Source organism: Orussus abietinus, unplaced genomic scaffold (genome assembly GCF_000612105.2).
Source record: "Orussus abietinus isolate OABI.00-Male unplaced genomic scaffold, Oabi_2.0 scaffold45, whole genome shotgun sequence".
Taxonomy (NCBI): domain Eukaryota; kingdom Metazoa; phylum Arthropoda; class Insecta; order Hymenoptera; family Orussidae; genus Orussus; species Orussus abietinus.
The window spans coordinates 109,274-132,420 of NW_019394256.1; the positions used below are offsets into that span (position 1 = coordinate 109,274).

The 23,147-nt window shown below is 40.8% G+C and overlaps 1 protein-coding gene across 1 annotated transcript in view; it reads right to left on the reverse strand.

Moving 5' to 3' along the window:
* Positions 1–1,100: 1,100 nt before the first annotated feature.
* Positions 1,101–23,147, reverse strand: part of LOC105694408 (neurotrimin-like) — a 98,169-nt gene continuing 76,122 nt past the window's right edge. The window contains exons 7-10 of the mRNA XM_012415049.1: positions 20,929–21,078; positions 18,375–18,431; positions 2,048–2,113; positions 1,101–1,270 (exon numbers count right to left, since the gene is read on the reverse strand). Of these exons, the coding sequence (XP_012270472.1) occupies positions 1,101–1,270; positions 2,048–2,113; positions 18,375–18,431; positions 20,929–21,078 (443 nt within the window). The remainder of the gene's footprint in view (positions 1,271–2,047; positions 2,114–18,374; positions 18,432–20,928; positions 21,079–23,147) is intronic.

The following is a 23,147-nucleotide window of genomic DNA, read 5'->3' on the forward strand; positions in this document are numbered from 1 at the left end:
CTCCACCAAGCCTTTCGTTACCTTTCGCGATCCACCGGAGTGTCCAATTCTTGCGATCTTCGGATCGCAAATCTATCTTCGAATTTCCTCATCTCGTATTTACAAGAAAGCTCGTTGATCAAGAACCTAGCTGGGTCCCAAAATAAGTAACGACGAATGACTAATTTTGGATATATTTGATAACCGAATGACAATTTCAGGATATTATTATAACACGGAATTGAATTCCCCCGCAGTTTTGGTTAGACCTGCATTAATTGAGCTTTGTGCCTTGTTGGAACAATCTTCGATACTAAATTATGAGTTCTTCACTCACCAGGAACTTGATGATCGTATAGTTTGGTAGAAGATGAGGCATAAATAAATTAACAGACGGAAAATAATCAGTATGCAATTAACCCATCTCTTCCCGGTATAATCTTTGCGCATCTACCAGAATCACCTGTCGCATCATCAACACCCTGCTGATGCCTCATCAGGCTTTTCACTGTTCTTGGCCAACACCAGTCCCTTTCCGTTTAACTATACAAACGTTTTAATTTCGCAGTTCTCCAATCTTGGACTTGACATTTGTGCAGTCATCGACTGCGGACTAGTTGAACACTACTAGAACAATCTTCGATACTAAATTATGAGTTCTTCACTCACCAGGAACTTGATGATCGTATAGTGTGGTAGAAGATGAGGCATAAATAAATTAACAGACGGAAAATAATCAGTATGCAATTAACCCATCTCTTCCCGGTATAATCTTTGCGGATCTAGCGGAATCACCTGTCGCATCATTAACACCCTGCTGATGCCTCATCAGGCTCTTCACTGTTCTTGACCAACACCAGTCCCTTTCCGTTTAACTATACAAACGTTCTAATTTCGCAGTTCTCCAATCTTGGACTTGACATTTGTGCAGTCATCGACTGCGGACTAGTTGACACACTTTGTGGGAATTGATCGGTACTTTACAAAGAAGTGGTATCGTTGTTGTTGTGGTGGTCTGCGAGTTGGGACCTCAAGCTCCAAATGTACAGATACGGACGCAATTAAAACCAACCGAGTGTCCGGTGGATCGATTAGTTGCGATAAGAGGATCAACGATCTTCTCAGGCGGGATGTAGCCTACGTAATTGAGGATGATGATGATGTAGACACAGGATCAGAACAACTGCTGTAAGGGTTAAACTCGGACAACCTCTTGTAAACGATGCCCCCGAGTCGCTGTAATCCTCGTCCTCGTCGTCTCCGTTTTCCTTGCGACCTCGCAATTTGAGGTCTGAAAGAAACAGCCAAATCTTTTGTTAAAATCTATCACCCAGATTACAACGTATCTAATTAACGCATTTAATTAATTTCCCAGCCGAACGACCGATTTATTAATTCATAGTGATGACTAATACGTTTTCCTATAAGGTGTAGTTGTGTTGAGACATTTTAATCACAGGATTTCTTTTGGAAGATGATTTTTTAATCCTGTTTAAGTATGTGTATATTATGTAACAATGGTATGCAGATTATGGTTGTGTAAAAACCGACAGTTTTCTATTGAAGTGTAGTTTTCTATTGAAATGCACATATTTTGTATGAATTTAGAACTTGAAGTACATTTCTCATTATCTAGCTGAAGGAGACCTAATTATTAATTTGAAAAATGTTTAACTTTAATGTTATAGATTTAGCCTTCTGTTATCTTCGTGTATACAATAATTATAGGTCATTGTGAACATTTTTCAAGAGTGTACAAATGCATTATTTAGTCATTAATTCCTCTCTCGTGACAGGCAAGGTACATTGAGTGTATTAACATCGTTGTTAAATCCTATTTCAGACTCCGTGGTAATTAATATGCGAAATGGCATGCGCATGCTCGTTTGAGTCATTATTTTAACTCCTTCTTCGTGTTTTTCGTGCTGTCCAAATTGAAATACACTTTTTTTGCGTTCATAACAGAGAATCATCTTCGAAAGTGAGAAAAGAATCGGGTAACTAAATAATTACACAACTCTTTTGCTAAACAGTTAATTAACGAGGAAATAATTTTCGGGAATCTTACCACGTTCTTTCAACATATCTTGGTTTCCCTGAATGATATTGTTTCCGTAGTTTTTCCTCAGCTTTCCTAAGAACAGAAAAAAGGAGAAACTTATTAATCTCGGAAATTCCGAATATGACATTCACAAAATATGTATTTACAATTATATTGCACTGGCTATTTTTATTCATTTTTTTACTACGTTATGATTTATAAGTTATTAATTGCTAAAAGTTATAGGTTTAATGTATCACTCTGTAACTAATTATAGGTATTTACTGTATGACTAAAAACGAGGTTTATGTAGCATATTGTGTTGGCTCATAAGTTCGTATCGTTTTATTCAAAATTGTATCCTGACTTTTTTCAAGTGAGGAACTAAAAAATTGCTCGCAAATTGGGAAAAATTTGTGAAGAACGAAATGGAATGTGCTATTGATTAACACTGTTTAACCTTACTTCTTAAAATAAATTTGTTTAATTGCAAAGAAGGAAACGGCACAAACTTATGAGACGACCCACTGCATGAGCATCTAAAGATGACTGTCCGACATGTTTTACTACTTAAAAGGGAGTTGTCGACAATTATTAAATGCCCCACGATTTTTTTCACTTTTTGTCTGGAGTCCGACAGGAAAAGAGACTTAGAAACAATTACTGTCGCCGGAAAATATAAGTTCCAGTGCTTTCTGCTACATTCACGAATAAGAATAATGGCTCCTTTTCTCCTCCACCCCAACTTTTAAAAACGTCCTGAACAGCGTCGAGCAATGCAGTACGATCAGAAATGTTTTGAAAAATTGAGTTCATCTCATATTTCCATTGATTACGTGAAGACACAGAAGCGCTGAAGTATCTTCCAGATCCAAATTATATTAGATCGAGGAATAAGTTCCCGCCGTTTTAATTAGGTTATGTTGCGTTAAAAACGACAGGAACTTATTCCTCAAGCTAATACATTTCACCTGGAGCACTTGACAGTACTTCCATCAAATTGCGGCACTTATCAAGACGTCAAAATGACAATGATCACGATGATGATGAGTTACATGCCTGGAAATGATGTTAAACAAGTGTTCAAAAGAATGTGCAAGTAACTTGTCACCGTGAAAAGCCACTTTGAACCTCTTTTCATTGAAACGTAGTTCCATCTTCCTAATTTCATTTTCTTAATTAACGTAACTATTCAGCGTCCAAGATTTCGAGTTCATCAATTAAAATCGATGAAAATAAAATCCGAAATTCCACAACCATCCAAACCAAGCTGACTTGAGCAGTCCAGCTCTTCAGCCCCATCGCGAACTTCAATTACCAGACCCACCTCGACACGTCCATCAAGACCATCAAGATAGGAAAAATACATCATCAATAATGGCGAGGTAACAACTTCAGAGCTTCCTCTAATTGCTGTGGGATTCCAATTAAAAACGCATGTGCTCGTTCCGTGTCTCGAGCAATAAGTGAAAAGCGCCGATCCAGGAGGAGCAATCGAAATTACGGAGCACTCGGTGCGCACTCGGCACGTCGTCCTGATAACGTAATGATAACGCGCGGCGTTTCAGGCGGTAGACAATCGACCGGGAAGTTCGGACAGGGCAGGAATGAAAATTGAATCGGTGAAGCATCGCGTTAACTGGTATCCATCCTGGAAGGTGGAGGCGCCGCGCAATCACGAGCATGGTAATGCGGCCGCCGATAATTAGCCCGCGACGTACGAGCGCCTCTATTTGTCATCGTAATACCCTCCGAACGATTATCCTTGAGCAAACGTCCATTACTCCCCGTAGGACCGACGTGTACAACCCAGCTCGCATGCATTCCAGGAATTTCACGACAGCCGAGCGGTGTCGATTAAAGCACTCATGCTCCGCTTCGCTTCGTTCCGCCTAAGATGGTCGCATGCCAACATGTACCAGATGTACATCGCGAACATCCGCGCCACACGCGACATCCAAATTATCCGTGTACGGTCAATGTAAACACGACTCGTGTGACGGGAAAGAACATTGCACGGGACCCGCGTAATAATGGGTCGCGTTACAGCGGGAGGCCAGTGGGTGGCTGGTTGGACTGGGGGAGGCCAATGGGTGGCTGGTTGCATTGGGGGACGGATTCCCAAGAATGGTGTTGTCGGCGACCTCACATCAAGGTGAAGGACTGTGGTAAGAATGGTTCTTTTTCGTCTAACTTGTTAACAATATGTGGAATTAAGCGTAATAGTGGGTTGCGTTACAGGGGGAGGCCAGTGGGTGGCTGGTTGCATTGGGGGACGGATTCCCAAGAATGGTGTTGTCGGCGACCTCACATCAAGGTGAGGACTGTGGTAAGAATGGGTTCTTTTACGTCTAACTTGTTAACAATGTGTGGAACTAAGTGCATGCTGATCAGCAACTTGACAAAGTTTTAAGAATGTGTGAATTTTATATTTATTCCTCAACCTAATACTTGAATTTGGAAAATGTGCTTCATGGAATGGTGATGGTTGCGCGGAGGGATGGGTTCGCAAGAATGATGTTATCGGCGACCCCACATCAATGTGAAGGACTGTGGTAGGAATGGTTCTTTTACGTCTAACTTGTTAACAATGTGTGGAACTTAGTGCATGCTGATCAGCAACTTGATAAAGTTTTAGGAATGTGTGAATTTTATATTTATTCCTCAACCTAATACTTGAATTTTGAAAATGTGCTTCATGGAATGGTAATGGTTGCGCTGAGGGATGGGTTCGCAAGAATGATGTTGTGGGCGACCTCACATCAAGGTGAAGGACTGTGGTAAGAATGGTTCTTTTACGTCGATCTTGCTGTCGTTAGTTCAAAACAATTATCCATACAAAATATGATTCAATATCTTCGAGACACTTCCAAGATTTGTTATCTCCAGTTTGATTTTGTTTCCGTGCCTCTTATGAAGGTAAATAGTAACAGTTTGTAAGAAAACAAAACTCACGGTAACTTGGAAACCAGGTTAAACTGGATTTACGTTCGGACGAACTTATTTCATTGTTTCACTGGTGAATTAGTTCCTGAAATGTTCCTCACATATTAAATTACATTTCACATAGCCCGCCCAAAGTACCCATGCTGTATATAACACTTTTAATTACATCCTCATACTCTCATATATTATCCGCAATAGGGTAAGTTTTATACATTGCACAACGAATGGAAACATACAACATATAATTCGATACACTAAACATTTTAATTTATCGGTCTGTAAAAGATAATCGTTTTTAAGGCCGGACGTCACTTGTTACCGAATCGCATTGTTTTTTATCATGTGAAGTCAACGATAATCGGTTCTCAAGGAAAGAAATCTTTTTCATCAATTTCCAAGTGAACAGTCCCCCGAAACTCCAGTTCTTTTTAAATATCCATCTTGGAAGCTATCGTTAATAAATTTAAATCCTACGTGCAATTCAATCAGTATGGGTATGTAAAACGTAGTTGAGCTCGAAACGTCGATGACGATTATCCTGAAGCAAATACTCATTACGTCTTCGTCCTCAAACCACATCCAAACATGTTCTCTGACACTATCCGGCATTTCGCCCGAGTCAAGTGGAGCCTGTTAAAGCTCACTTTGCATCTTGATTGGCTTGGCTGTGCATTAGACAGCTGAATGTGTGTATCATTGAGACGTACATGTGTGTCAATCAGACACTTAAGCCTGTGTCGGCTTCATCTATGCCGTCAAGTGCGGTCATGAAGCAAGTACCAATCTAGCCCGTTACATTTCGCCGATGTTGCAGGAAAATACCTATTTGACGACTTTAACCCTTTCGTTACCTTGGACGAGATATCTCGCGACCCAATACTGACCGATCAACGCTTTTGACGAGATATCTCGCGACCCGATACTGGCCGATCAACGCTTTTGACGAGATATCTCGCGATCCGGTAGTACCGGATTAACGCTTTTGACGATAATCTAGCTTTCTAGCACCAATATTTTGACATTCTAGATGAATATATTTTATAACTAATTCTATTCGTATAGCTAAAAGGAAGAAATAAATACAGCTACTACCGGATAGCGAGATATCTCGTCGAAAGCGTTGATCGGCTACTACCGGGTCGCGAGATATCTCGTCCAAGGTAACGAAAGGGTTAAATGGTAATCGTAATATCAAAAACGGACGATTGAATCCACTTGAAATTTCGCGATTCGATTTTTTTTCAATTGATAAAAATGAGCTTCGTAAAAATAACCCGCAGGAATAGCTGTAAGAGTCACAAATTACATTTTATATACAAAAAAAATATGTACATGAAACTTTAAATGCGTTTTTCTCGACACAGTATTTTTTCTTTAAATGGTAATCGTAATATTTCAAAAACGGATTCTTGAATCCATTTGAAATTTCGCGATTAGATTCAGCGCATGTCTACCTCTTGCTGGAACCAGCCATTTTTCAATTAGTGCCAAGTTTTAAATCGACGACTCGAATAATAAATTGAAAACCAGACATTTTTCAATTAGTGCCAAATTTTAAATCGACGACTCAAATAATAAATTGAAAACCAGACCTTTTTCAATTAGTGCCAAATTTTAAATCGACGACTCGAATAATAAATTGTTCTCTCGCAGAAATTTAAAACCTTTCTTTCAAAATGCCATAGTTTTACTGTTTATCGATATTGTTTTTTATTATTCCGGTCTCAACGATAGCCGTTCTTACAAGACTAATAATTTTATTGCTATTTCCGTCTGAGATTGCTACCGATATTCGTGAAACGTTGAAACGAAAATACTTCTTCATGTTGCAAAATTGTACACGATGGTTGAGCGGATGTTAATGTTATGTAGTATATATGTATGTATAATGCAAATGCGGTTATATTTCTTTCCGCATTAAATTTTGGGACAGTTCACGGAGGATTTATGCGAAATATCTCACGACGCGGAACAAAGTTGCATGGAACTATCAGTCAATATTACAAGGGATGTATCGACTACGATGATCCCCGAGCAAATATTCATTACACTGTCGTCTGTGTATCGCGTGTCGAGGTGTATGTGCTTTCGAAATTCGTATTAACCGAATAGAGCCGATTAAAGCTGGCGCACTCACGTCCTGGTTGACACGCTTCTGCATAAGCAGGTTAAAGTCCTTGTTATACCAGCTGTACTTCAGACCTAGGCATCCATTTGCAATAGTTTTGCTCGAAATTAACGCCGACACGATATTTGCAATTTGCATCCCATCAGAAACTGTTACGTATTAGAATTTGCCAGGAATTATTACTTTAACTTCTGAAAATACGAATTCAATGAATTTCTGGGATGAACACTAACACAAATGTTCATGAACAATAACTTCTATGCATGCAGACATTGAAAAGTACCTTCAAAAGACCGTGGTACTAATTTCTTCACCATGAAACCCCATTATGATAATTAGAAATATTTTCAAATTTCAAACAGTTTCGAGTACAATAGTTCGCTAAAATCATAGACAATGGCACTCTAAATGAAAATCAAGCAAATGTATACTGGATTCCGAAGAACTCTCAAAATGTATCCAACATTTCTACGAAACTATTCTAATTTGTTAACGAAATAATAAGAGAAAAATAATCGGGACAAATGTAAATGAATGTACTGTAACGTGCCGTTCTCAAAATGCATACAATGGGGTATGTGTATGTGATTGAAAATCATCATGTAAATATTTCGAATAGCAATACTATGCCTCTCTCATTTTAAAACCATACATTAAATAGGATCATGAAAGTTAACGAGATTACATAAATTAACGTACTCAAGTTTAATTGTACAACAAGAAAGACAGAAAACGTTTAAGTTGATCACAGATTCAAGCCCCAAATGTGTCATCACTAAAGGGATCTCTCATCAACAAACGCATTCGTAAATCGTTATTTCATCGACATGTGCCTTTTTATTGTTTATTAATTCCATACTGCTTTCCACGAAATTGTATAATGAAAATTAAGCAACACTAAGCAACAAATTCAGAGTACTCGATGACCGAAAAATACCATTAAATCTGTTGCATTAATTTCTCTTAAGTCCGCAAAACCTTGAAGAGCAATACTACGTCTCTCTCGTTTTAAAACCATACATTAAATAGGATTATGAAAGTTAACGAGATTACATAAATTAACGTACTCAAGTTTAATTGTACAACAAGAAAGACAGAAAACGTTTATGTTGATCACAGATTCAAGCCCCAAATGTGTCATCACTAAAGGGATCTCTCATCCACAAACGCATTCGTAAATCGTTATTTCATTGACATGTTCTTTTTTATTCTTTGCCCACTATTTCTGGTCCACGTCGCAGGTTGTATGAACCTTTTCACGAGCTATGTATAATGCAATTTCCGCGTCGATTCGATTCGGGCGCAAAAGAAGCAGAATTTGGGAGGAATCGAACCTCCGGTCGGTGCAAGTGGTCGTGCTGAATGATTCAACAATCGCCACTGGCGGTATCGCTCTTCCCTCGTTTCCCAGATCACAAGACTGCTCCGTATTCCGCCAACGTGCGAGGCAAATCCAAGGAAGAAATACTGCTCGCGTCAAACTCAGCGGGAATGCGTATCGTTACGTGTAAAAAATTAGGATTGTCTCGCGGCAATTTGCGCCGCGACCCGGGGAGCGCATTTATTCGGTCGGCCGGAGAGTTTCCGCGATTCGTCATGTTGCTTATCCCGGCAATATTTATTTCCTCCGGAAGTCCTGACTGCGCCGAGGCAAGGGAAGTTCGCGCCAGTCGTAAAAACATCGATTAGCCGTAAAACGTAGCGAGACGTTATGCCGGAAGTTTCCGCTGCGAGAGATGAAGCTGCGAGGCACTAAAGGACATCGAAAACGTGTTGGACGTATTAAAAAGGGGCGAAAGTACTCTGGTGGGCTAAGGACCTCATCGCAGGATTTTTTCTAGGCAGGATCTAAATGTTTAACATGTCAATGCGTAGTGAAACCCACCTTAGACTGGCTAATTCTAACGAGACATTTTTTTACATAGCACTACACGTTGTATAGTAACACCCATATGCATGTGTATTTATTGCAACATGTATTGTACATAGTATACAGTGTATATTAGTATATATCATATGATACACATGTTGATTAATGACATTCATGCGAATGTGTGTGTATGTTAAGATGTGTACATGTATGTGACTGTATATGTCTGCAATGTGTGAAGCGTTCCATATGTCATTTCGGAAAAGTAATGATAAAGATATAATATAAGTAATGATAAATATCAGAGCTTGACGCCATTTTGGTTCTGGTCTGAGCTGAGTTAAAAAATTTTATCCCAAAAATCCAAATTTCGAATGTGTCAGGACAATTATTAGATGATCACGAGTCATGTGACAATGTTTCGGACAGTTTGATCCAATACCCTTAAATAAAAGTGCTGTATTCGAGTCGACTAATATGAAGGGGGTTTCACTTCACCTTAACATCATCACGAGCCCATCCCAGAGTATTCATCCTAAATGCAAGACATTCTTCAAAAGCGGAGTCCAACCTCCATTCTTCAGGTCAGCGAACGCCATGCACCTTGGACCAAAGCTTCGATGCGACTCGGCACTGACGAACGACATTTTGCATTATTACAGAGGGTATCCACGTGGACGGCGATACCGGAAAGAGGACTTTGCACGTCGCAAAGGTTTCCGGAGGTATGACGTCGGGCACGTCGGTAAGGTCAAAGAAGCAGATTGCGCGGCACTTGCAAGCAGAGAGTTAGACAGGTGCCAGAGATTCAAACTACGTCTGAAAAGGACCCGTCTCGGGGCCTCCGTTTTGCGCAAGCCCTGTCCAAAAAGGAGTACGAGCCGAAATGGTATTCAGAGGATTTAGAAAAAAGGAGGGGAAAAGAAAAATAAAGGAAACGTCCCTCTGTACGCCGACGCGGTATCACACGTGTGCCGGTGTATGGTGCCCTTACCAACGTAGAGTATGAACTTTTGTGTCTATTCGCGGCGCCTGCCGAGCCGGCCGAGATATGCTCCGCATGATCTGGCAAGGCTCTATTCATTCCCGGCTTTTTTACTCGGAAGTACCGTCAGAAGCAGCTCCGGGACTCCTCTCTTTTTTACACCGCCTACTGCCTTACCTACCGACATCGCGGAAATCCGCGACCGCAAAGTTACTCCGCATGTTGATACGACTTCGCTATTTAGGTTTAGGCGTTTCCCCGACGCGTAGCTATCAAAAGGATCCCGCTCCCCGTAGACAAATTCCGTTTGCCGTGGCCTCCCCAAGTGAAGCGACTTTGAAATCTTCTTTGCACCTTCCGGGGTACGTACCAGCTATTGGGATTATTCTATTCCACCCAGACTCGGTACGTGATCAACGCGTGAGCTACGCCGTTTAATGAACTGGAGGTATGCCAAATGTTCCCTGATCTCGGCATTCTGACCTCAGCTTTTCAACAACTGGAAGTGCTGTCGACCTGGATCGAGTTTTCGCTGGGTGTCTTTGCAAGGACAATTTNTGTCGTAAGTGTTCCTATTGGCTCTGGTTTTCGTGTACCGATATTCTGACAGACTTGGATTTTATTTATATGGTGAAAAATATTACTAATGATTTTTAGTTCGCAAAATGTATTGCTTTAGCGAATTGATTAGTCGCCGTTCCCGTTGAATGCAAGGTATTTTATTTTGAACGGGTCTGACTTATTTTGGATATTCTGGGATTTGCGGCAGGACGAATCAGGTCACAATGGACGCTACCAAAAAGGGGTAATACAATATTTAAAACTTGGTCATCCCTCGTGAAGGGTCAACACGTCCATGGAGATCTAAATATACGTATTTGGGAGATTGCTATTGAAGAAATATATTCTATTTTGAAACCTAATAGTAGGTACTAAGCCGACTCTAAACCCTTAACCAATTCCGAAAGGTATTTGAATTGTAAAGTTCAAGTTTTTACCTGCTCTCTTTTTTGTTCCAATACGAATACCCTTTCGATATTTAAAATTCTTCTACCCTGTATTTCCAAATGAAATGCAAAACATGCGATAAAAAATATCTAGCAAAAACCTATTTGCAAATTACCAACCCAGCCCTATCTCTATTTCATGACTTTTAAGGAACCTATTTTCGGATGGAAATCTAATTCGTCATGAACTCCTGCGTACGTTACAACGAAATTGCATCAGTTCGATTTATTACTTCATATTTCTTTGTTTCTTGTAATTCTTGTGATACCAACAAACAAGTCAACATCACAAACAAAGGGTTACCGAGTGTCAACACCGTGCAAAGAGGTGCAAGGTTACGTATCCAAAACCTAGTCCGACTTATTTCAATTACATTTGGTCATGGTATGATGCATCAGCACCCCTTCTTTGTTTCTTCTAATTCTTGCGATACCAACAAACAAGTCAACATCACAAACAAAGGGTTACCGAGTGTCAACACCGTGCAAAGAGGTGCAAGGTTACGTTTCCAAAACCTAGTCCGACTTATTGCAATTACATTTGGTCATGGTATGATGCATCCGCACCCCTTCTTTGTTTCTTCTAATTCTTGCGATACCAACAAACAAGTCAACATCACAAACAAAGGGTTACCGAGTGTCAACACCGTGCAAAGAGGTGCAAGGTTACGTTTCCAAAACCTAGTCTGACTTATTGCAATTACATTTGGTCATGGTATGATGCATCAGCACCCCGTTCTTTGAATATTAATAACCCCCGAACTGTATTAATATCCTATGCAAAATATGGTGATTCAGTGAGGCCGAACAACAGATACTCTATCCATATTCTAAGAAATGGGAATCGATATTTAGATTTATTACGCCGTCGATTGGAAAGCCTGGGTCTATATCGAGCTGCATTTGCCAAATGAAATTGAGATCACCTTCAGATCGGAGTTCGCTGGTTGCTGGTGCGATCAGCCGATATAATAAACCGCGCTCATCGATAATCTCTCGGCTTTAACCTCCCATACGCGGAGGAGCCGATACTCCGAACCATCGAGAAGATTAATTGCGTCCTTCGAGAGAGAGGGAGAGAGAATGTTCCACGACGAATTGCGGTGGCGCAATCGTGTCACCAATTTTCGGGTTCAATGCGTAACAGGAACGCGTCCCATCGTTATTTACTATAAGTATCTCTAAGTGTTAGAGCTTTATTGGCTCGATAAATATGCCAGAACCCTTGTTACGCAACCTATCCTTCATGGCTATTCTTTTCACCAAGAACGGATTAATCGCCTGGAAAGCCGCGCCTGAATATTGGAAATTCATATGTAAATTTACTGTAAAAGGGATATTAAAATGTCTATTTCTACTTCCTTTCAGTCGTTTACTCTCGAATGAATTCAATATTCGGGGCAAACATAATATGATTTTCTTTTGGACATGATTTGATTGGATAGCTACCGTGTATAGGAAAATAATTAGCCTTTTTCCTGGCTTTGTGTGGAAGTGGAGGAAGCGCTTGCACGACCGTTTATTCCTAATCAGTCCTTGATCGGTAGATCGATCAGTGATTGAGATTTCCGAAAGCCGACTTTGGATTCCGACTCAGCACCCCCGAAAATCCCTGAATGCAAAAAATTAATCCGCAAGTCAATTCGCAACTAGCTAATATGGGACCGGACACTTACACGCACGCACACACGCACGAAAAATTCCCGATTAGTATAGTTGATGAAATGCTTCCAATGAACTTCAAATAAGATACTTGAATCATTTCTGAATGTTCAGCTGAAGAATACATTTCTTAATAAATACCAAATTACCACCCAAACTAAGCGAAAATAATTATAAGTGTGTGTGTGTGTTCCTTTTTTCTTAACAGAAAGGAGAACAATTGAAGAACCACTTGAGGTGTTACGTCAAAATTTTTAACTTTTATACTGAAAATGCCTAACGCATTACGTTATCACTAATACACATCCTTTTCAACAAATAAAGAACCATGTAGCTGTGAATTAATTTGCACTCATGAAGTGGAAAGCCTCCGTAACTTTTGCCACAAAATGTTACCAAAATTGTAAACAGTATTCCACACGAGTGACGGTATAAATTACAGTCAATGACTATTGATGAGAGTCATTTAAGGATTACTCCCGTGACCGCATTTCATTGAAACGCATATTGATAAAACAATGAATGAAGTAATGATAATGATTAAATAATTGTGGTGATGAATAAAACACGATTAAATAAATTAATGATTCTTGCGAATGAGTGTTTATCAACCACCATGACCGCAATACTTCAATTACACCTATTTCCACGTTTCGTTGGTCCTGCAATTTGGCCCTGACAAAGCGTAAACGGCGAAACAATGAACTCTGCTAAACCAAGAATGCAGAAGAGGAATCACCATAATACGGGACCATGATCCTTGTAAAGTGTTGGCAGTGATTCAATTGAAAAGCCACTTGTGTGCCGGCATACGTGCACTCGTTGCACAATGCTTGGGCAGGTCCGTGCTATTTGTATTGCAGATGCATATACGATGGGGCTTAACGCTAATCGGATTGGTGCTAATATTCGCTTATAACTTGGAGTTAACGTACGTGTATTTGCGGTTCACTCCTGAACACAGGACTCAAGATTATGCCTCGCTAAATTTCGTGCGACCGCCAGGGCAAAACTTCAATTCCCCTTGGAGAATTACGGCTACTTTTGGAAACGCGTCATTCTGGGAGGAACTGATCTTATTAATAATTGAGCCGCTCAGTGCACACATCGACTAACTCCACTTTTTGAAAAGTCTTAAATTTAGGTGTCAAAGCACTTGGTATAGTCATAACTTTTTATATTTATAATATCTTTCCTGATTAATAGAGATTAACACCATTAAACGGCAACATTTTTTTTGGCATTGAATAATTTTGATTAACTCCATACTCTAATGTAAATCGTAGACGAATACCTGGCAGTATAGTATTATTGGATTATCTGTTGCGGCCGTACATCGACGCTTTTTTTTTTTAAACAGCCGAAGATGCTTTCCCCCTTTCAACAATATGAGTAATAAAATCGCATCAGCAAACGGATAGAAAGAATCGCAATGCAGACGGTAGTTAGTATAACGGTGATCTCTCACGCTAAATGTTACTGTATACTTCACCAATATTACACGGACTACATATTTTTTAGTCTTTTCAACATTACTCCCTGATTGTTTTTAAAGAACTAAATATTATACCGTTATAATCAAGATGAGTGAAACTAATAACAATGTGGATGTGGAAAGCAGGGATGATTCTTCAATACGATTTATCAGCAGAAAGTCTGGGGCAAGAAGACGTTTATCGTGTTTCTCGGATTCATCCGATTGCAACGGTACAAATTCCCCAACAAACACATCGATTGGGAGGAAAAGAAGTCGTAATCCTGATAAATGGGCACGAAATTTACAAAAGCATAACGGAACAAAAGGTTTGGCATACAGGAATAGGGGAGGAAATTTAATACCTGCAAAAACATTTGTCGATATAAAATCCAGACGATATAAAATCCAGACAGATTATTTTTTGGCTATTCTTTCTTATTAATTTTATATACCGTTAGATGAAAACTATAACTGTATTTATGTATTCTACATTATATATTTGAAGTTATATTATAATAGGAATTTTAAAAAAGAATCTACATTACTTCATCGCATTTCTCAACTTTTTGTTCTATGGAGTTAATCAATGTGTGCACTGAGCGGCTCAATTATCGCGTCTCTCTACGAATTAATCTGGTATATTTTCAACCATACCTGCAGCCTGATAACACATTAAAACGACTGGACTAACACATTAGGTATTTGCATGTCACATGAACGCAAATTTGGAAATTGAATAAGACCTATTCAAAGATGCAATGAACTATAGCGATGGAATTGGTAATTTTAAATGTTTTATATCTCCTTTTAAACATTTCTGTTCTTAAACGCAGATTACTTTTGACGTTTAATCCAATTTGATGAAATTTGAAATACAGCATGTTGTCATGATAAGGTTGTTTCGTGGAAGATTATCATTTTGATGTGATGTGGCATTATTTTTGAGTGATACGTCAGCCGTGGTTAGAATTTGACGAGGGATATAATGAACTTTAAGTGATCGCGCTGGGACTTGTACTGTTGTAAAAATTTCACTTGTTGTGTGTTATTTGTGGATCTAAATCAACAGTGTGTCGTTAGATTGTTGTCTACGGGGTACCGCGAGATTAATTTCCTTGAATTTTGAGATGTGATCGTTAGGAGTAATTACTGTTATGAGCACATAATAAGCAGCTTTCAGGTAACACTGAAGCTTGTTCTGAATGATTACAACGCCTTCAAGTAAAAGCCGCTTAAAGGGCTCAGGGTCCTATCGATCGAAGGGAACATTATTCCATTTGATGTAAAGGTTTGCCTTTTACAGCAGACGCGATGATCACCTTGCAAACTATCCAATAATTGTTTCCGCTTAGTCTTTATTAATCAGTAGTTTGTTACAGAAGTGTATTGAGGAATTATCTTCGTTGTCTTCCTTTCTCGTCTTTAATACTTCTAAATGCATATTCAGCTTCATTTCTATTCCTTTCATCTTTACGTAAACTTAACGTAAATCCCACAAGTACAGTGTTTTTTAATTATTCTACAAAATCAACAGCTTTTTATTATCTCTATTCCATATTGCGTATAGTTTGTTCCACGAATGTTTGACGACTGGACCAGACTGGACGACAACGAACTACGAATCACCTGTCTATATCATGTGTAAGTGTTTAGGGGAGATAAAGATCCGTTTGAGTGGATTGTTTTTTTACAAAGGAAGTGGAACATCACACACTGATGCGGACGCACCAAGTTAGAACGCATTGGGATCGGGATCGCATCGGGACCCTTATTTTTTGGAAGCAGGAAAGACTGGCACCAAGGAGTCCGATGGTCCATAAAGTGCGAACATCCAAGGACATCCAAAGAAACTGCTCTAATGTGGTCCAGAAATCGATCTAAGGAACCAGGAAGGAACATCCAACTTCGCAGCATCCAACTCATCCCCATAAGATCTCACAGATCTTGCCCTAACTTACGCTAGCCATGTTTAACATGACATAACGTACAATTGTGTCTTTGCATAACACGCCTGTATACAAAGAAGTCATATTGAAAAAGAACAATCAAGTTACCATCCATTACGTTCTTCTTGCCCATCTTCCTCTCCCACCTGGATATCATGACTACAGTACTTCCTACCACGATGATCAACTGACATCTGTACAAGTGGCCATTGAAATCGCAACGCCTAGAAACACCATGACTAAATACCCCAAGCTTTACAAAGATCCTTCAAAGAAGAGGAAGAAATACGAAAAAGTTGCAAGTCGGTTATAACAAGAAATACAATTGTCATAGCATCCTAATCTTAGATCTAGTAATGAAATCCACGAATGTCATTAATTTCCCACTACTAATTCTTGTTGTTACGATTTCAATGCCCATTAGGGTATTTCTTGTTTAAACATACCCTGCTCTAGGGGTGTGGGAGTAATGGCATTATCAAATGTTTGGATGGTTCCTCGGAAGGTTTATCAGAAGTTGCTCATCGGCGGGATCAGTTAATCAATGTCCCGAAGGTGATGCCATTATAAATATACCGGTATCGGCGGAACCGAGTGACGTGAGGTATTCTAGGTGGAACGTCGTAACCGACCTTGAGGAATTCGTTCCCAAAGGGATCGTTATGCGCTGTATTAATTAGTTCGGTTAATCACTCAAGGCTCCGCCCGGGACACCTTGGGACAGCACGTGACGTCCCTCCATTACAGGCGGCCTTTACGTTTACGACGCGCTGTCCCTTCCTAGCCGAGTTACGGGCTCATCCTAGTACTGCCAATAATGACCTTGTTATGCCGGCAAATCGTGTACTTCCACGACAGGAGTCATTTGTCTTCGGCAGGTACATTAGAATTAGTCGACCGGCTTCTGTTGCCACCTGTTGTCGTCGCCTCTCGCGACGCCTTCGATAGTTGGCGGCGACAAAACCATCCGAGCTTCCCGCCTTTATTTTATGGCTTGATATCGATCAGCAGAAAAAGGACTCTGCTTCTTTGACGAGGGGTTGTGTTACGTACTCTAACAAGGAAACATTCCCAAGTGCCCGCCGCCGATCTTATTGATTTTTATATATGTCAAGAACACAAAAATCTAAGACACGTGCTTTCTTTTATCTGCAATGGTCCACATTCAAGGGGTGAAACAACCCCCCGAAGTTTAGAGAAAATTCGATTTTTATATTAATTTTCGTAGAAGCAGGGGAGGGATTTCGACGAAACTTGGCATAAACGTATTCTGTATAAGGACGGTGAACACACAATATTGTCCAATAATGCTACTCCACCTCAAGGGGGTGAATTACCCTTCAGGCGAAATTTTTTTGTAATATCTAGTAACCAAGTACTCCCACTTAAGTTTTACTTACGTCATTCGAATACAACACTTTTTTTTAAAGGTATTGGACCAAACTGTCCGAAACTTTGATACATGACTCATGATCATCTAAGAATTGTCCTGACACATTCGAAATTTGGATTTTTGGGACAAAATTTTTTAACTCAGCCCAGACCAGAATCAAAATGGCGTCGAGCTCTCACATTTCGATCAATATACAATTATTAAAGGCTCTGATATGAGAAACGAAAGGGTCAGGACAATTTTACGACAATTTAGAACACTCTGGTAATCGATAAACTCGCATTTGAACGGGATAAAAGCAATAAAAGTGTTGTATGCGCTTCCATGCTAAAACGATGGGAATACGAGGAATTTAATTGACCTGGAAATCACAGATGACGCAGGGGGTCCCTCCGCAGTCAATTAGGGCCCCAAAAAGCATGAATCCAGAGGATTTCTGGAGTTTTACTTCGATTTTTTGATATTTATTGTACGAAAACGACAGGTGGAGTATGCCATTTGGTACAATATCCAATGTAATTCGACCCAGCTGTCAATATAAAAACGAACGTCGGCAACGTAGGCATTTAGAAAAATCTTCTTTATCGACGTCGATCGAGTTCCTCGACGTCTTTCACTTCACCTTAGTATGCGTCAAAAACCCCGGCACTGTAGGTTTGATAGTTATCGCAAAATTAATTTTTAAAAATTACTTAAAGACAAGCTTTTAGACGATAATACCCGCTTAATCACGCTCTAAATAAATGTGGTAGAACATTTACGTACATTAACCCATGATTACCTTGAACGTTAACTTTAACCTACGGTTAGCTAATCAATGATTTAACCGAGGTTGGTGGAACCGGGCATTAATCGGACTGGGAATTAATCGATACGTAGAGGCTACTTCACGTGGGCCACTTATGGTCTAGCTTGCATTACTTGTAGGGCCGGTACTCACCCTTGTACTTAGTGTCGTTGGCGTACGTAGAATGCGAACCAGAACTCGGCGGTATTCCTGGAACGGAAAAGTGAACGGAGTTAAGGTGGCATATAGGTTGATGGGATATTCTCCCGTATATGTATATACGAGTTCGATGCATTCTAGATTTCTAAGAAAGTCGGTCTAGTCCACTCGTGGAAACGATGAATAGTTCCCCGAATTGGGGACGAGCGGATATAGTTGTGCCCATCGGAACGACACAACAAAACCGCCCTATAATCCGGGAATACCGCACTCGCAATTACCCCAAGACAAATTTCACCATCAATCCCTCTAATGTAAATACCGTGTATGTCTGCCACTTTACTTTGGGCTGCGCTAATTTAACGGAATCCAGTTTCGGAACGAGCTACGTGATCTCGGGGAAATTTCGGCTACGAACTCCGCCCATTATGACGGCGACGTGCGATCGAGATATGAGATTCATCGAACTATGCGTTCCCTAATCAACACACCGACAAACTTCATTTTTGCATTAATATTAATGATTTCGATACGAAAGTTTCACTCCCTCTTGTGATTTTTACTAGTCTAGGGATATATCGTTTCGACTTCCGGTCCCCGGGTACATCGAATTTTAACACTACCTTTCGGAAGCACATTAATCGAGATAAGAGATTCATCGAACTATGCGTTCCCTAATCAACACACCGACAAACTTCATTTTTGCATTAATATTAATGATTTCGAAACGAAAGTTTCACTCCCTCTTGTGATTGTTACCAGTCTAGGGATATATCGTTTCGATTTCCTGTCCCCGGGTACATCGAATTTTAACTCTACCTTTCGGAAGAATTAATCGGTTTTGCGATTCCCGTGATTGCCATTTACTTTCAAGTTCACTGGTCGGTAAAGTGATTAATATCCAAGTTGAAGTTATCGATGTCAATTAAACTGCCAAATCTTGTCAAAGGTTGAAAACATCTACTCGAAATGTACCTCAAGGAGTCGATTTTCAAGATAGAGTATTTCGAAAATGATATGCTAATCGAAGGATGCGTTCCACAGAGGAGCCCTTTACGCTAATGTTCACGGCGTCGGATCCACGTGTCGGTAGCTCCGATAAGACGAATTTGTCGAGTGCACCGTGCATCGCGTGGCTACTGAATGCAGCAAAGGTAGACAGGTGTATCGCAATCGGCGGCCCTGTGTCGAAATTCCCATTTATGCGATGCGAGAGAGGACGCAAACAGGCCGCTAGATAGGGATAATGGTGTACCGAGGACGGAATGGGACGATGTTAGCGGTGAAAGCTTGTCGACCGAGTGCAAAATCGCACTTAATCGAATTCGCGATTGATTTAAGCCGCAGCGTTCTGTAATGAATACAAGGTCTAATATATTCGGCACGGCGCAATCTCCCGATGAATTTGGTCCCGCGTGTCGCAAGGTACCAATCACCAGCACCGTATCGATTGCGCATTGCTCGTCCCGGTTTTGGGACCCCCGAGTCACCCTGACGGCAGAAAGCTACATAGACGAATAGCCTCGAGTCGAAATTTTAGCCCTACTTCGAACCTAAGTCCTCCTTTGATCTCATTTCACTCTTGAAGTCCCATTATCGACCTTGTACACCCTTCTTAATCCTTTCGTTACCTTGGACGAGATATCTCGCGACCCAATACTGGCCGATCAACGCTTTTGACGAGATATCTCGCGATCCGGTAGTAACGGATTAACGCCTTTGACGATAATCTAGCTTTCTAGCACCAATATTTTGACATTCTAGATGAATATATTTTATAACTAATTCTATTCGTATAGCTAAAAGGAAGAAATAAATACAGCTACTACCGGATCGCGAGATATCTCGTCAAAAACGTTGATCGGCCAGTATCAGGTCGCGAGATATCTCGTCAAAAGCGTTAATCGGCCAGTATCGGGTCGCGAGATATCTCGTCAAAAGCGTTAATCGGCCAGTATTGGGTCGCGAGATATCTCGTCCAAGGTAACGAAAGGGTTAATCCTTTGGCGTCTAAAGGCATCCGACGTTTGGTCCAATGTTGCCTGTACGCATTAATGAATTTAGCCCACATGTCGAAAAGGTTCCTTAGTCAAAGGATTAATCCAATGTACTCTTATGTCATTGATAAAAAATTGGTCTCATTTCCCTCTTTAAGCCCTATTATCGACCTTGTACACCTTTCTTAACCATTTTATGTCTCGTTATGAGAAAGCTTTTTCAGGTGGATTGGTTAAAAAATATTATGTTCTTGTGGGTGAAACTGCCAAATCGCCCCTTGACATGCCTTACCTTGGATGGTGGTTTCATCCCCTTGAAGTGTTTAATGGCAGATCAAGAAAAACACGCGTCGCTTAGTTTTGAATCTACTATAACTTATTGTAAAAGAAATCAAATCGAAGAGATCGACCTGGGATAACTTCCTTGTAAGTAGGATCAAACCTTCGACTCGAGATATCATCTCGCGAATCTGGGTAGAAGCTAAAATAGCGCATCCGTTTCGTTCTAGAAGGTTGTCACAAGATGATATGAAACGGTTAGGGACACTCACGGTAAAGCTTGATACTGCCGTCGGTATCGCCCAAGGAATTGCGTGACACGCACTTGTAGGACCCATAATCCAAGGATGTTACCGAGCGGATCGTTAACTTCATGTGCACCTTGTACGCGTTGTCCATGAGCACTGGCTCGTACTTGTCACCTGAAATCATAGAGACGGGAGGGCACGTTTATAAATCCGGATATATGTTCTCCTTTAAACTGTAAGAGGAAGATCTTGTGATCGAACATGTTGCCTCGGGTTGCAATCAGAGAATGATTTATTCAGGTAGCGAAGGTATCAGGAAATGATAAGCAGAAGTACATTCTTGGCAGTGATCCACTTCTGCCGCTGATATACTTGAAATACATTAAGTTGAGAAGATAAGTATTAAGGGTTTGTCTATCAGCGGCAGATGCATCATCAATTTCTCTAGTTCCATAAGTATTAAAGATACTATAGTATCGAGGATTTGAAACGATCCAAATATGAACAAGCCGCAGGTATTCATCTTGCGAAATCGTCTAACGCGAGGAATCCTCTATTTTTGAGAACACCACAAAGTAATGTAGAAGGGAAACTTCCTAGCCAAAGCGGATAATTGCAGTCTTCAATTTGTCGATTAGTGCAATGTCTTCATTGCATTAGTATTAAAGGTTCTATAGTATCAGGGATTTGAAATATTTCAAACATGAACAAGCCGCAATCATCTTGCGAAATCTCCTAACGCGAGAAGATCCTCTATTTTTGAGAACACCACAGAGTAATGTGGAAGGGAAACTTCCTAGCCAAAGCGGATAATTGCAGTCCTCAATTTGTCGATTAGTGCAATGCCTTCATTGCATTAGTATTAAAGGTTCTATAGTATCAGGGATTCGAAATATTTCAAACATGAACAAGCCGCAATCATCTTGCGAAATCTCCTAACGCGAGGAATCCTCTATTTTTGAGAACACCACGGAGTAATGTGGAAGGGAAACTTCCTAGCCAAAGCGGATAATTGCAGTCCTCAATTTGTCGATTAGTGCAATGCCTTCATTGCGATAGTATTAAAGGTTCTATAGTATCAGGGATTTGAAATGTTTCAAACATGAACAAGCCGCAATCATCTTGCGAAATCTAACGCGAGAAGATCCTCTATTTTTGAGAACACCACAGAGTAATGTGGAAGGGAAACTTCCTAGCAAAAGCGGATAATTGCAGTCCTCAATTCATCGATTAGTGTAATGCCTTCATTGCATTTCCTCCAGATTTCAGTCGGAACTGCACACGAGCAGACCCATGTCCAACGAATAACGATTTTCGGATGAACGAACACCTCCTCTGGAGCGGCTGGCTCGACCGGCCAGGAGGATCCTGGCACCTCGGGAAATCCGAGAAGAGTGACCCGGGCAAAAAGTGAAAATCGAGTCCGTCAATTTGACGGGAGGAGAAGGTAAACGAAACGACCCCTCGTAAACTCGTAATCGTTTTTGACGGGCCGCAAACTAAAATAAGTTTTACGAGCTCTGGGTATACAGTTTCAGCGACCCACAGTTAACTAGGCGGGAAAGGTGCGAGGATAGCAATCCCCGAAGACGTGCAAATCGCCAGGCCATTATAATAAATCGCGATGAGACGGATAAGAGAGAGGAGCGGACGGATAAACGCCTAAAGGGAGCAGATAGAACTGGCCGTCAATAGGCGCATCAGTAAATCGCATTACTGGGGTCGGGGCCGGAAATGGTTGCGATACTGGGACGAATTTCGCCGGAGAAATTTCTCAGGTTCTCGGCATTAGGTCACAATGGTTCAATCAAACCGGGAAGACGACCTCGCCCATTCGCGTGTCTACCTTACTTGGGTATTCGGTGCGCGCGAGTAGCTGAGTTAACGTGATTTCAGTTTAGATCGACACCATTCAGAGCGTTCGGGTGGCCGCCCCTTGTGAGCTCCTCTTCTCGCCGGGGATGCCGAAAATCTGCCTAACGTCTCCCTAAAATAGGATGTTCCGTCCAGTGGGGCACTCGTCGGGAGTACCTCGGAAAAGATGGAAGAGCTCGATAAATTCTGCGAGGCCTCGTCGTCCTGAAAGCTCGAAGCTACACACGAGATGGACCCGGAGGATGAAAGAGTGCCTCCACTTGGCCAATTATTAAATGGAAACGGTAATACCGCCTAATGCGGACATTGAAAAGGGCGCCGTCCATGCAGATTTGGAGATGATTAGGGCAGTTATTTCTCATCTGTGA